Source organism: Haemaphysalis longicornis, unplaced genomic scaffold (assembly GCF_048455015.1).
Source record: "Haemaphysalis longicornis isolate Haplotype H1 unplaced genomic scaffold, Haemaphysalis longicornis Haplotype H1 scaffold_4, whole genome shotgun sequence".
Taxonomy (NCBI): Eukaryota; Metazoa; Arthropoda; class Arachnida; order Ixodida; family Ixodidae; genus Haemaphysalis; species Haemaphysalis longicornis.
Window position 1 is genome coordinate 149,180,330 of NW_027526361.1, and position 15,376 is coordinate 149,195,705.

At 47.2% G+C, this 15,376-nt stretch overlaps 1 protein-coding gene across 1 annotated transcript; it reads left to right on the top strand.

Moving 5' to 3' along the window:
- The first annotated feature begins 11,563 nt into the window (after positions 1-11,563).
- Positions 11,564-13,032, top strand: LOC144180609 (toll-like receptor 2). Its single transcript, XM_077708925.1, has one exon. It carries the CDS (start codon positions 11,567-11,569, stop codon positions 12,929-12,931), a length of 1,365 nt encoding a protein of 454 aa, XP_077565051.1. The 5' UTR covers positions 11,564-11,566; the 3' UTR covers positions 12,932-13,032.
- Positions 13,033-15,376: the final 2,344 nt, after the last annotated feature.

Consider the following 15,376-nt stretch of genomic DNA (forward strand, 5'->3'; position numbering starts at 1 on the left):
CTGGGGAGAAGCTAAAATTGATTACTAGTGTCGCGAACGAAGCGCCAGACAGTCTTAAGTATACGGCCCCTGGAGTTCCCGCGCAAGACATCCAACGCGGCCCCCATATTGGGGCCTCCCGACCAGCTGAAAACGTGGCCCGTCGCCTAAACACAACGTCTCGCGCACAGCCCCCAAATCGGGCCTCATGACCCAGACAGAGAGGGAGAGCCCGCCGCCCGCCGGCGATTTGACTCTGAGCCCTGGCCGAGAGCGATGGAAGTGTTGTAGGACGGACGGGCAGTGGCAAAAAGGAACGCGACGGGCGAAGATGTGAATTTGTATGAGCAGCTTTTAGTCCAATTAAAGCAGTTGTTTTATTTGCTTACTGGAAGTTCCTATGCTTGTCATTCAACGTCAAGGACAAAAACGTTGGTGCGGAAACCCGGGAGTCGTCCAATTATTGGCTTCAAGAGACTGCGTGTCTCCGCAACGACTTGGACGCTCCGCCAACGAACGACATCGAACCTTCCGGTAAGCTCAACGCCATAGAACGCTGCCTCAGAAAACGTGCCGCTCTCCGCTCTCAAGTCACCCGGATCTGGAAGAAGTGCCAAGATGCTATGCAGAGGGATCTCCTAAGAAGCGAAGCTGCAGTTGTGCACGCTCGGCTGAAAAAAGTAACGCAAAACCTGGAGAGCCTCGACAACAAAATCGAGACGCTCGTGCCAGATGAAGACTTTGAGGACGAGTGCGCGCAGGTGCTGGACTATAACGACCGCATCTTATTGTGCCTCACAAGACTCCAGGAACGCATAGACGGCGACGCAGTGCCGAGTGCTGCCCCATCAACGGTCATCAACGAGGTGGTCAGCACAGAGCAAACGCAACGGTCCAAGATCAAGTTGCCAAAACTGGAGCTGATCAAGTTCAGCGGGCGAAGCAACGAGTGGCAGCACTTTTGGGAGCTCTTCGAGAAAGTTGTCGACAAAAATGAAGACCTTTCATCTATAGAGAAGTACAACCTCCTCAGGGCGTCCGTCACTGGAGATGCTGCCAACGCCATCGCTGGACTTCCACCGACAGCTCGTTGTTACAACGATGCCGTGCAACTACTAAAAAACGATTCGAAAACGACGATTTCCTCATCCAAGAACACTTCCAAAAGCTGATTGATTAGAAGCCTGTTCGTTCGTCGGAAGATGTGCGCGGACTGTGTCGACTGCACGACACCCTGGCAGCCCACATCAGAGACCTGGAGACACTCGGGCGCAAGCTGGAGACCTTCAGTTCTATGTTTCTACCCATCGCACAGAGGGCGTTGCCAGGGGACCTACTGCTGGATTATAGTCAGAAACGCGTGCTCGAGACATCGAACGACGGCCACTACAGCGGACAAACGCCTCACACTGAGGGTGTGCCCGAGACTACCACTGACTAGCAGAAAGGTACCATGACGTCTTTTTCTCGGCTTCTGGACTTTTTGAGAGTACAAGTGGAAAGTCGGGAAAACCTGGCTGCTCTCCGTCGCATGGACGTAAGGCAGGAAGTGAAGCATGAGCAAAAAGATCGCCAGAAACAACCTGAACAGCGACCTCAAAAGCATGCATCTTCCATTTCAACGTTGACCCAAAGTGCACGTCAAGAATGCTGCTTTTTCTGCGACGACAACGCGCATTCCACTCAGAACTGCAGCTCTGGAAAGTCTATTGAGGAAAAGAAGAAGATGTTGCTTTCTGCCGGACGATGCTTTCGTGGCACGACGGGGAAGCACCTAGCACGCTCATGCCGTGTGAACGTAAAATGCATGAAATGCAACAAGAAGCATGCCACCACCATGTGCGATCCAACGTATACAGCGAGAAAATCGCTCGAATCAACGAAGCCTGTCAACAACTCGCACGTGAGCCTAGGAACCGTAACCCATGATGGGGTACCTGCAGCTAAGACGACGGTCGTCTTGCTTCCAACGGCGAAGGTTATGTGCAGCGGAGAAACTTACAACGCTGAAATCCGCACGCTCTTTGATGGAGGAAGCCAACGCTCGTTTATAACGTCTGCCACATCGAAAAGGCTCGGATGTCAAGTCGTGGGAAACGAAAGATTGACAGTTGGCGTGTTCGGCGGTCGTCAAGAAGAAAAGATGTTCCAGCGAGTAACGGTGACAGTGAACACAAAACAGGGACTCCGCTTCAAGTTGGAGGTGCTGGAAACCGATGTAATTTGTGACCACAAAATACCGGCTCCGCCACAGTGAGTCGCGCATCAGCTTGGATAACTTGACTGCGACATCGCCGACCTCGCTAATGACGACGCTCCTGTGGACATTGGTTACTCATCGGCTCCGAGTACATCTGGGGCCTCACAACTGGCCGAACGAGAAAACTCGGCGAAAGTCTGAGGGCAGTTGAGACGGTGTTCGGTTGGAGCGTGCAGGGTCCAATAGAAGGGACATCTCAGCAGAACCAGTGTACTGGGACTGTTACTTTGCGGACATCGGTCGTTGAAGACAAGACGGCAGATGTCCTGAGCAAATTTTGGTACTTGGAATCCATCGGAATCACTGACAAGGAAGAATACAAGCCAGGCGAATGCGCTGCGATAGAGGTCTTCGAACAGACATTAACGAAGGTTGACGGCCGATAAGAAGTGGCACTGCCTTGGAAAACTGAGATACCTCTTGACGACAACAAGGCAATTGCTACAAAAAGGCTGCAGCAGTTAACAAACAGGGTCTTGAAGTCGCCAGAGCTGCTTGAAGAATATGATGCGGTCATCAGACAATACATTGCTCAAGGCATTGTAGAACGCGTCGAAGGAGAAGTGGACGATGGGCAGAACGTCTACTACATGCCACACCAGGCAGTGATTCGTGAGTCCAAAAAACTCCGAATAGTATTTGATGCCACATCACACCACAAGAACTCGAAGTCCCCCAACGAAAACCCAGAGACTGGGCCGAACTTGACGGCCGACCTTGTCGGACTGCTACTCAACTTCCGGAGACATCGAATAGCTCTCGTCGCTGATATTGAACAAGCTTTCCTGCAAATAGGCGTCAGGAAAGACGACAGAAATGCCCTCCGATTTATGTGGTTCCGTGAGACACCCCATCCTGGCAACACGATGTCTTCGGTTGACACTTGGAAAAGGACACGTGTTCTGTTTGGGACTACGGCAAGCCCATTTCTCTTGTCGGCCACTTTACAGAACCACCTGAGTGGCTGCGAGGAGCAGTTTCCCCTCACTCACATCAATTGAGACGCAGCCTCTATGTGGATGACCTCCTAAAGGGAGCCAACGACGAGGAAGCGGCCTTGAAACTCTACAACGAGGCTAACGAGATGTTCACTGACGCGTCAACGGCCTACCTGTGGACAGACTCCACCATTGCCTTACACTGGAGTTTCGGGAGCGCGGACCGCTGGCAGCAGTTTCTGCGCAACAGAGTCGTCGAGATCCAGAGACTGAACGGTGATCTTTCATGGAGGCACTGCCCTGGAAAGGACAACCCAGCGGATCTCCTGACTCGCGGGCTGCCGGTGGCCCACTTGACAACGACAAAACTGTGGTGGGCAGGGCCGTCCTGGATATGTCTAGGGGAGAGCGAGTGGCCTCATGATGTTCTCGACTTTGCGTTCAGTGACTCAGAGCTTGAGCAGAAAAAGCAAGCGAATGTATTACCGACGACTTCATCACCACCGACTACAGATGCCATTATTGACGCGCGGAAGTACAGTTCGTTAACGAGGATACTGAGAATCACTGCATGGGTGCTTCGTTTTGTTGGCAAAGCCAAGAGATAAAATAACGAACCTGGACCACTGACAGCATAAGAGTGGACCGGACTGAACAGTACTGAGTTCTTCAAGAACAAAGAAAAGGCTTCCCAAGAGAAATCGATTCTCTCAAAAACAAAAAAATGCCTACAGACTCACCCTTAAAGAACGTGTCACTTATGATGGATGACAATGGTCTTCTCAGAGTCGATGGAAGACTACAACGAAGTCAACTCGACTACAACGCAAAGCACCCTATTATACTGCCTAAACAGAGCTGCCTCGCAAAACAGATGGTCGTCCAGTGCCACCGTCAAGTGCTTCACGGAGGCATCCTTGATACGTTGGCGCAGCTCAGAGAAAGGTACTGGGTGGTTGGAGCGAGGCCACTCGTTAAGAAGAGACTGAGGGAATGCATAACATGGCAGCGCTTTAGCTCACGGCCGGCCACTCAGGTTACCGCACCGCTTCCAGCCGATCGCATCTCCGAGGCAGCCCCCTTTGAGGTGACGGGAGTTGATTTCCCAGGGCCACTGCTGGTCAAGGGTGACACTGCGATGAAGTGCTACATGGCGCTGTTCACCTGCGGTGTCACGCGGGCAGTACATCTTGAGTTGGTCAGCGATATGTCAGCGGTCTCCTTGGCAGACCTTGTGCAAGTGTACGTGCGAACATCAACACCGAGAGCAGTAAAACCTTCTAGAAAAATAATATAATAACAAAACAATGGTATTAATAAATACAATGGTTGTTACAATACAAGGAACATACAGCCCCGGGGTAAGTGCAGCCACTCTTCAAACGAATTCGTTAAAGATGAGAAGCATTAGAAATAATAGCCGTATTTTTCCACTGGTTATTAACCACCGTAAAGCCTTTTTTCCATCATATATGGAGCTTTTAGGCTTGAAAGCCGAAAAAAATGACGTTAAGTTTTATAATGGGCGATCCGGAGAAATAACTCTGTTGGTTGTTGAGCGCCACTAAAGCAAAACGAAGACATAACCGCTAAACCACTCTATATTTTAGAATAAAAATGTTTGTGGCAAATGTAATGTGAGAGACCCGAATGGCGCCGCTGCATTAAGCACTAGCGTTAGACGGGGTGTAAGCATGGCGTTGCAGCTTGTGCTTGGCAAGATTTTCACGAGTGAGACCAAGGCTTACAACCCGGGAAAATCGAGGATGAAAACACATGATGCTGACAAGCAATTGAATTTGTAACCTCCACCGTCATAATAACTGGTTTTTTCAGTTAAAAAAAAGATGATTTTCGCTGAGCTTCGAGAAAAAAAACTATATTTATTTGAAAAGAACTAACTACCCTCTAAGAGCACAGGCCTGCATAATTTTAGGCAACGCCACCTGTATAAACAGTGCCTAACGCGTGAGCGAAAAATGGCCAAACAGCCACTCTCCTGTTGCTCTCTCCTACCCTTCCCCGCTCCGTAGCCTTCCAGCGTGCTTTCGTGTCCGCCAGCCAGCGCCGCTTCTCGGAAACTATGCAAAATAGTGGAAAGTTCGTTTAGCGTTCCCGATGCGGCGCTCCTACGCTTTCTTGTTTTTCACCATGCCTGTCTGTCTTGGTCTGTAACTGATAAAACTTCCTTTGTCACGAAGCAAAATCCCTTGCGCTGCCGCAGGCTGATGCCGGCTTTGCGCGCTTATCTACTCGGATCACAGGCCCTCAAATTTTCTGAGTGGGGCATCCCCCCTCTATCCCCTCCGCATTTAGGTATTGTTTTGACCCCCCTGTTTGCACTCCGCATCCGTACGCACTTCTAAAATTGAGAACTGTACTGTATAAGCGCCCGGACAGCGTGGCGGGATCCAAGCTGCTTATCCTTTTGTTTCCTATAATTTTCTGAAGTTTACAAGCACGTGATATTATTGGAAAGTAATCGTATAAGTGAGCGCCTGAACAAAAAACGCGCACGCAATATTTTCTTCTCTAAATACTCCAGAAAGACAAATATCAGTAAAATAATGGCTGCCCCATCCGAAAATATCGTTTTTCTGTTAGCTATATGTCTACCCGACAATCAGTATGTTCTTAGACTATTTCAGTCCGCCTCCGTCTTTATCTTTGGAAAAATGCAGCAAGTATGAAGCGAGCGACACGTTGAACGAGATCCCCAGTGCGCCACAGAACTAGCGCCCCGTCACGGCTAAGATGTAAGCGAAACGGCCCTTGAAGCCCAACAGGCAAGCTGACAGACACACGTCGTAGAAGTGGGTGCAGCGTGCGCGACTCGCGAGCAGTGACGTAAGGCGAGATGTCCGCCGGCACGCGCCACATAGCGGATCAGTGCCTGAACTAAGCGTCCCTACCCTTCCCATTGAAAAGCGCGCGACGCGTCAGGCAATGTTAATACAGTCGGCGTTGTTTTAGGCATTAGGGGCCAGAGAAAAACAAACCTATGCCTGGTGACAAGGATATGGCCCATGGAAGAGAATCTCGTTTTGGTCTCGCAGCACTACCTCCCGCCTATGCTTCGCAACCTCCATTTTATTGCAGCGCTCCATTACGTGGCTCCAGCGACGTTTCTAGCAATAGTCGTCTCGTCCTGCGATTAACGCGGCACTGCAACGGGTGCCTAAAGGCCGCCGCAGAAGTAGAGTAGAAAGACAGCCCTCGTAATTCAGGGACAGACCAAGGCAGACAGGCATGGTGAAAAACAAGAAGGCATAGGAGCGCCGCCTCGGGAACGCTAAACAAACTCTGAACTATTTTGCATAGTTTCCGAGAAGCGGCGCTGGCCGGCGGACACGGAAGCTAGCTGGAAGGCTATGGAGCGGGGAAGGGTAGGAGAGAGCAACAGGAGAGTGGCTGTTTGGCCATTTTTCGCTCACGCGTCAGGCAATGTTTATACAGGCGGCTTTGGCAAAGTTTACGAAATGGACAGTCATCGACGTAGTGGGATTACACGTTTCAGCAGTAAAGGGGGTGTTCCCATTCCCGACAAGGTAGCGGTCTGTTAGTGATAGGCCCTATTTAAGATGCCATTACCGGCAGGAATGACCTTGCTATACATCACATTATTCGAGCAAATAATCGTTCTTTAATACCAGATTACATCAGAAATTGATTTATTCTTTATTAAAATGCATCGGGGTGTTATGTACCCCCTCAGATTGAACTGCCTGTTTATCTATTTTGTAAGGTTTTACAAAATCGTAAATATGAAATATTAAGATAACTAAGTGGTTCGAAGCCTTTGGAAAAACCATTAAGTTAAAGAGGGCCCAACAGTCCTATTGAGGTATCTCTAGAGTTCTGGATGAGCAGCTTAAAACTAATTGCTCTGTTCAAAACAAAACAATATTGTACAAATATAATTTCTGGCATCGTAAGCTCACGACACTATCATTTCAAAATTCTAAATTGAAATTGTTGTCAACCCCCACTTGGTAGTGGTCCTAATTGCTTAGATTATCTATTTTGTTCGCAAAACCTCAGTGGCTTACCGTGAAAGGTAGGGCTTCGGGATCCGTTCTGTTGTTTAATCCTCTTCCTGTAGTTTTGCACAAAAGATTTCCCGGTGTGTGTGCTTTTTTGAATAATTTGCAGTGTCCTTGCTTTTTAGAAATAAGGCGAAAAAATACAGAAAGAATGGACTCAAATGACACAACCACCAGTTAAACACTTAATGATTACCTCCTTGATAAATGATCCTGTTTTCTCAAGCGTAAAAATCTCGCCATATCGGCGTTCGTCTTGAAAGCGACATCAATGTACGAGAGTGCTGCCGGGGCCGCTAACGTCTTTCATCCTTTCTATTTCCCCTAACCTCTTTATATGAAGCTTCCCTATACTTTTAGGTGCCAAGCCCACTCGAACCTCGCAATGTCCGTCCGTTGGCGTCCGTGCGCACATCAGTATAAACCGAATATGTGTATGTCGAACCGCCTCAAAGTTTGCAAAACACGGAAAAAAAGCCAGAACCATAACTGTGAAAGCTAATTCTCCGAAAAAAGGTTCGAGAGGGAGAAAGAGAGAGAAAGAGACGCACACCACCGTGTAAATCAAAACATCTGTGAAGAAAAGGTTCACAAAGGTTAAAAAGAACAAAATGAAAGGTTCACAAATGATGAGAGAGAGAGAGAGAGAGGTTGAGCAGTTTTCGTGGCTCCTGCAGAGCCGTGCTCCGCATGCGCGACGAGCATTGGATTGGGTTGGATTGGGTGGGATTTGGATTGGGTTGAATTCGATTGGATTGAAATGGATTAGATTGGATTTGGATTGATTTTGATTAGGTTGAAATTCATTGAATTGAATTAGATTTGACTAAATTGAATTGTATCGAAATGGATTGGATTGGACTTGTATATACAGTACACACGCGCTGTCGCTCATTTACATGCGCGAGTGGGCAATGCCACGGGCGATTTACGGTAACAACGACCCCATTGCTTCGCCTACTCGTCATGGTTCACATCGTGTAAATCCGTGAATGTTTGTCCAAGTTTCCCCCTCCGATCCGCTCCTCATTTTTCTAGCGCTTCTTTTCTTTTCGACCATCCTCCTCTCCCGCAGGTCCAGTATTTTTTCCAGTCCTCGCATTACTGTCTTGTTTTTTCTTTCCCATTTTCTGTGTCACCTTGCCTTTCTTAGTCACTCCCTCCCTTCCTCATATCCTCTTTCGGTGCTAAAAAGAGGAAAGGGGCTTAAGCATCCCAGAGGCCACAGTATTGTGCCACGAACAGATACATTGCTAAGCAAGCCCATTATTCTCATATCGCCCGAAACAGACCTGATACGCTTCTATTACCTCCACGCCATCCTTTTTGTAAAATAGTCGTCAGTTTCCAACGGCCTCCGGGCAAGCCAGATCTATGCAATGAGGGTATTCCTTGTTGAAAGACTATGGAAAGCAGCCCGGAAGTCTGCCAGGCATTTTGATCGGGGTAGCAATATGTGTTCTCCTAGCAACCCGTTGGCACACCGAACGAATACAGTGTATTATTAATGTTTTCATCTGTTGTGTGAAGAAAACCCCATGCTTGCCCCTAGTTCAAAGAATTATCGTTATCTATCGCCAAGAATACTTTGCGTACTCAGGTTACGTTGCTTCCTTTTTTCACGGGGCCGTCCCGTTTTCTAACCCCAGGCTTCCTTCTTCGTGGCATTTTAGTGACCGTCGCATGTGATTGTCAACAATGAAGAATTCTTGGAGTCACGACTCACGTAAGTCTTTCGCCAAACCAACGCTGTCTTCTTATGATGTTTCCATGGCTCACCGCGCTCTGATTCAAGAAGTCAGATCATGGTCATCGTCAACCATACAATATGCCGATATCTCCCTGATATTCATCATCTTGCGACGAGAACCGTTTGTCTCGGCGCACGGCTTGTCGCATTATCCAACACTAGTGTCATTGTTTGCAGTTTTCGTCCATGAAATTTCATTCTCTCGCCAGACAACAACGTGTGCGGGATTCCCCACCGGCGATTGCATGTTCGAATGATCTCCTAAACGAGTCGGCGTGCCTTGCAATGACAAAATATTTGAAAGGAGGGGATAAAATTTTAGCAGCGCAAAGGCTGGACCGATAAAGGCGTATGTGAAGCCGAATAATGGCGTTCTCATTATTTGGAAATATTTTGGCATTTCAGCACAAGCGCCTACAAAAGGCAAATCTGACACCAAATCTGCGCTTCTTGAAATTTGCGGAAAGCGGTAATAAAATAATTTTTACGGCTTTTTCTTGAGATTGCTTTTTTTTTGTCCCGCCACGAATCCCTCTTCCCGGAAAGAAGCACTCATATCAACCACCAGGCAAGTCGCTTCCTCTTTTATTTCCTTTTCCTCTCCGAGATCACTGCGCGATAAAAAAGAGGCTATGGGGTCAACTCCTGCCTGTATAGCGGGGGGAAACTCAGAGGTGTGTTGCTCAGTGCACCTCATCGCCGAACGTCATGCCCTACAGCGGAGTAAGTAAATTGCACTTTTCATTCTTCTTGGTACGTCACCTCAACTATCTGGTAGTGTTAGCAAAAGTCTTCCCAGTTGTAGCGAAAACTTTTCGTGTAAATATATCGAAAGCCGTACCTTTCGGTCATTTAGAGGCCGCAAATAGAATGACTTCATTCTTACGGATTCACGACATATCAGCTACATAGCCGCATCGGTGATACCTCCGTGTAAACTATACTATTTGCGGGTGTAGTTTTACATTGTGTAATACATTCTGAGCCAAAGACAATGTTTCTTATGCACAGAGTCAAGTATGGTAGGTTCACGTTTCGAACGGGGCTACATAAATTCCTCACACGTTTAAAGGTGGGTTGACTTAAAAGACACTGTAGTGTTGGTGTCATTCCAATCACTTCTAACTATAGGTATGGTAGAAATATTGCACGTTTAAAAATGAGATAAAGGCTACTTAATATTGTTAGAGCCTTAAAAATCTTATATGAAATTGGTGATCTAACTTATCTTGCTTAAAATTGGGGGCGGGGGGGACTTCACAACAAGGTGCAGTACTCCAATAATACGAGAGTGTAATGTAAGAGTTGAATCATAGGAACATGCAAGTACTGCGGCAATCTCTTGAGTAGGAACGAACAGCAAGTTTCTCGACTGCATGTACCCATGGTTGTGTGCTAACGGTTGAAATATTGAAGAAAGTTGCAGCTGTAAAGAAACAGAGGGCTGCGCTTTCAACACACGCATTCAAGCCAAATACCAGTCAAATTTAGTACAACTGGAATCACGTTAATGCACAACAAAATCACCACTTTATTTTTTGCGGTTGAAACGAACAGTGCTTCGACATCTGACGTTTAGGAAATCGCACCTGTTTTTATTTTATTCAGCCCTCGTGACGTGAAAAACCTTATTTATTTCATATCTGCATTCCTAACTGTTCCAGATTGCCATGCTTTGGAAGGCGCATGTGTTCTTTCTGTGGATCTGGTTGCGCTCAACCGAGGGAACCTTAGACTATCTCCCCTGCCAGCGAAACACGAACCTGACGACACTCCCCCGTGAATTCAAGAACTGCAACGTGAGCTATGAAAGCGGCCATCTTCACGCTCTTTGTCACATTACACTCACGTTCACGTTGCCTGATACTACGGTGCCGCTATCTAAGACCAAGCTAAGGACACAGGAGGAACTACTGGTTTCAGAAGATACCGTTCGCACCGTGTCTCAGGGCTGTGCCCCAGTCTGCCTGTCGCTCCGACGTGTGCTCTTTTGGGAACCCCCTTCACCAGATTTTCATAGCTATGATTCTTTCGACTTGCCGGCACAGAGCAGCTTGTGGCGGCATGCTTTGAGGTACCAGCTGATTATTTGGCGCGTTGAGAAGATGACATTTGACGTGACTTTCGAGGAGCCCCCGCCAGTAGCTATCGCCATGTGTGACAGCAAGCGGGTGAACCAAAGCGGCATTTTCAGCGTTTACAGCATTGCTGACCCGTCCCTCACCGCATTCCGGGACCCGGATTATTTTTTTTTTTTGCAAATACTACCAGTCCCTGGAACATTTCCAACGTCTACACCGATGCAGTTATTATGACTACATTGTTCACAACCGAAGTCCCCACAATCCTTTTGCGGCTTCTCACGTTCACACCAATTAGGCATCTCGCCTTCTACAGATGTAATTTCTACTTTATCTTGTACATTCCCCCCATGGAGAGTATTCAGCATCTTGAATTTTCACAATGTGGTATTACGGGCATTGATCGGAAAGCTTTTGAATACATTCCATCTGTTAAGAAAATTTCTCTGACAGGCACGAAGCTGCCCGGTATACCAGAAGCAATATTTTCTTTAAAAACACTGGCATCTCTAAACATGTCTGACACAGATGTTTATCCCGGAGTGAAGTTTGACTTGTGGCCCGGCGGCCGTATTAGAAATAGCAGTGCTGTGCAATTAATCACAAGTGGAACCAACGTGACAGTGTTACGAGATCGCGACTTATGTGGTTTCCCGAATTTGCATGAGCTCCACATGGACAGGTGCCACCTGAAGATTCTACTAGGCTCCCCATTTATTTGCCTGGAAAAACTGCAGGTTCTTTTTTTGCAGGGAAACGAAATACTAGAACTCAATGAAGCGACGCTGAAGGGTCTTAAACGTTTATTACGGTTGAATCTGACCCGCAACCGCATGACGGTTTTTGATGGCACAAATATACTCATTCCATTGGTGTCCTTGAGAATTCTTGACGTATCTTTCAACAGCATACAACAACTCCGTGTGGACAAACCTCTCAACAGTTCCCCTGAAGTGCTTTTAGTCAACCACAACAGAATAAAGAAATGGACGCCACCAATCTTTTCTCGGATGACTGAACTAAAAATGTTGGATCTTGGCCATAATGACATCGCGGTGCTGGACAACGAAATGTTTGGCGACCTGAACGGCATACAGAACGTGAGCCTCAACTTCAATCCCTGGGATTGCTACAGTTGCTACCTCAACAACCTTCACAACTTTCTTGAGAGTCACCAAGTGCAGTGTGCGGGGTGCGCACGATGCAAAGTTCCAGAGGAACACAACGGATACCATGTTCAGCGCGTTGAATGGAGAGAGGACGAGTGCGTAGCAGTGGACTATTATCGTGTGTATGCTGTTCCGGGGATCATTTCTATCATTTCGGCCGCCGTGCTCATTTATGGCGCTTACAAATGCCGCTGGTACTTCATATATGTATCTTTGTACCTCAAAGTTGGCATCAAAGGCTACAGGAGGCGCGTGAACGTGGTGAACTACGCATGGGACGCTTTCGTATCCTACCACGCCTCGGACTCGGATTGGGTTCACAACGTTCTGCTGCCCAAACTTGAATCGCCTTCCCTCAAGTTTCGACTTTGCGTCGCCGAGAGGGACTTCATACCGGGTATGCCGATCACCGAGAATATATGCCGAGCCATTACCCAGAGTCGCGTCTGCCTCTTCGTGTTGAGCCCTGCATTCTGCCGCAGCCGCTGGTGCATGTTTGAAGTGAGACTCGCTCAACACGGGCTATGTGACAGCGGACGTTCCGACGGTTTGATTATCATCAAAAAGGAACCAGTCCAGGAATCGGAAATGAGCAACACGCTCCTGTTTCTCACAAAATCGAGAACGTACATAGAAGTTCCCCCGTCAACTGCAACTGAGAGGCGGAATAACTTTTTCTGGTTGCAGCTCCAAGGGGCTCTGCAGCGATAGAATTCTTGCAGCATTTTAAGATTTTGACAATAAAGAGAAGGCAGATATTGTGATTAAAAATTTTCCTCTAGTCTTGTTTGTGCCCATTATACTGTTAGCGGTCTCTTTGTTTCACACCCCCATATTTTACTGATATGTTTGGGTTATTTGCTTACAAAACATGACAACAATTTGGCAGTACAGCCTCAGTCATTTTAACCTCATTTCACTCCCGTTTCAATTACACTGTGCAATCCCCATACGTGCTGCAAAACATTAAAAGTTCTGGAATATATGAGCCGCGTGAAACGCGAAGGCCGCTTCTGCCGCTTGTCTTTCGCAACCAAACCAGCCCGCGGAAAAACTTCTTCTAAATTCGCCCCTTCTACTCAGTTCATTTGATTTAAGCGAGGTAATTTTCGACATTATGTTAAGCTGTATCAGACTTGCGCAATTACTAAGATGGTGTACCTTTAAAACAATATGCACATACCCTACGTACCTACAGTAGAAATTGAAGCTGGTACCATCTTTACAATTGAGGTTATTTTAATTCTAAAGAATATACAACTGAAAATACCACATTGAAGCACAGTGTTTCTGCGCATGTATGTTTCGTATAGTTCACAATCTATTCGTACCTTAACCTTTTTTCTGTTGAGCTTGTAGCGCGACAGAGCTAAATCGCTAAGAACCAGAAGGATATTTGTGCTAAGGGCCCATTTTGTGTTCTAGTTTCCCGTGGGCATCATCAACAAAGATAATTTAAGGCTGTCGTACGAGACCATGTATTTTGGCTGAGAGGAGGTTAAAGGAAAGGAAAAAATGACACCATCTTCCCGTAGGGGAATCGTGAGTAGTATTGGAAACAGCCATGTGGTCAACTGAAGTTCGCAATAGTTTTTAGTTCGTCGTTTCCGTTGACGTTCAGCTTCGCGTGCCTTCGTTGCATCAGTAGCTTCTTGACGTAGTTTGAATGAGTGAAGGACATAAGGCGCGTTCGTAGCGCATGCTCCCGTCTCGGTTTGTACCACAGTGGGAATAGCGCCACGTTTCTCCCGATGCGGCCTGAGAGTCGTGGGATCGAAACCGGGCGCCGCCTAACTAATTCTTTTTATAGTGGAGTGCGTGACGTCAGCCCAAACGCTGACGGGGCTGAAGAGACGCGCATGCGCAGTAGAGTGCGGACGGCGGACGAAAAGGAAGGGAGGGACACAGCCCCGAGCATGAGATGCTCCGCATCTAAAAAGAATAGTATCGTTTGTTTATTGGCGGAGCATGCCGACAGCTTTAATAAAACACCAATGTGTTTTGCATATATTGACTAAATATAGAGCAAAATAGATATACGACGCTAGACAAAACTCTGCGATTTCGCAGCCAATTTTTGTGCACTTTGATGATGAAGAGCGTTCCAAACGGCATGTTCTCTCGCGTCATCTTGCCACCCATTTATTTATAGTGACTAAAATCATACTGCTGTAAGACGGCTAGGCTGCGCAAAGATTCCTAGCCTATTTAACCTAAACACTGTGTATGTGAACCAGGAGAACGCTTTCATATCTGTGTTGCATATTGATGTTTACATAGCGGCGGGTAAATCGTTATTTCGAATGACGAATGGCAACAAAACACCCTTTAAGCAAACGATTCATCACTACGGTGATTAATGGGGTTAACGCGAACACCGCCTTGTGTTTGCTATTCTGCTAGAGATTACAAATGGACTAAGCTCATATTTTTTACTATGCAATCATAAATCAATTGGGAATGAATCATGTACAAACTGCATCCACACATTAAATTTCGCTATACTCGCTGTTGTGTTATTTACCGTGCTTTTTCTGTGGGTGCCCTAGGGATCGCCTCTCTCAGACCTGCGTCCATTCCATGATTGCGGGTTTTCATTATTGTGATGTACCTTGAACTCACTGTTTGGCACTCTAGCTTCACAACAATTCTGGATACTTGAAAGCGCCCCGCAGAAACTGACGTGTATGAACATAGACAGCAAGGTGGCTGCCAATTCGTGTTTTTTTGTGTTCTCCCTCCCAAAAATTAAAAAGAATAACCTGGGGAGCTACACGCGTTCCAGCAACGCTATGGGAGGTTTGCACCCAATCAAAAATAAATGAACAGTGGTTATAACTTGAACATCCTTTTTGCTGAAAAAGCCAATTTGTAGAACGCAAAATATATAGTCCCACGAATTCGTTTACTTTCGGCCAGTTGGTACCTGCATGGCCACGCACGTCCACCTGCCTGTCCACACGCGTACCGAACGCCCACGTGAGAGTACACAATACTAAAATACGTTAAAGCATGCATCAGAACACGAGATGGTCACCGATCTTGCCGTGCCCACCCGAACGCACGGAAGCACCAGTATCAAACCGCAAACGGCACACACTGCTTGTCACATTGCGGCAGGACCACACCACCGAGGAGCAGCGCCCAAAACATCTC

Coding starts and splice junctions, on each gene's coding strand:
- LOC144180609 (XM_077708925.1), top strand. CDS start 11,567: ATGTCTGACACAGATGTTTATCCCGGAGTGAAGTTTGACTTGTGGCCC.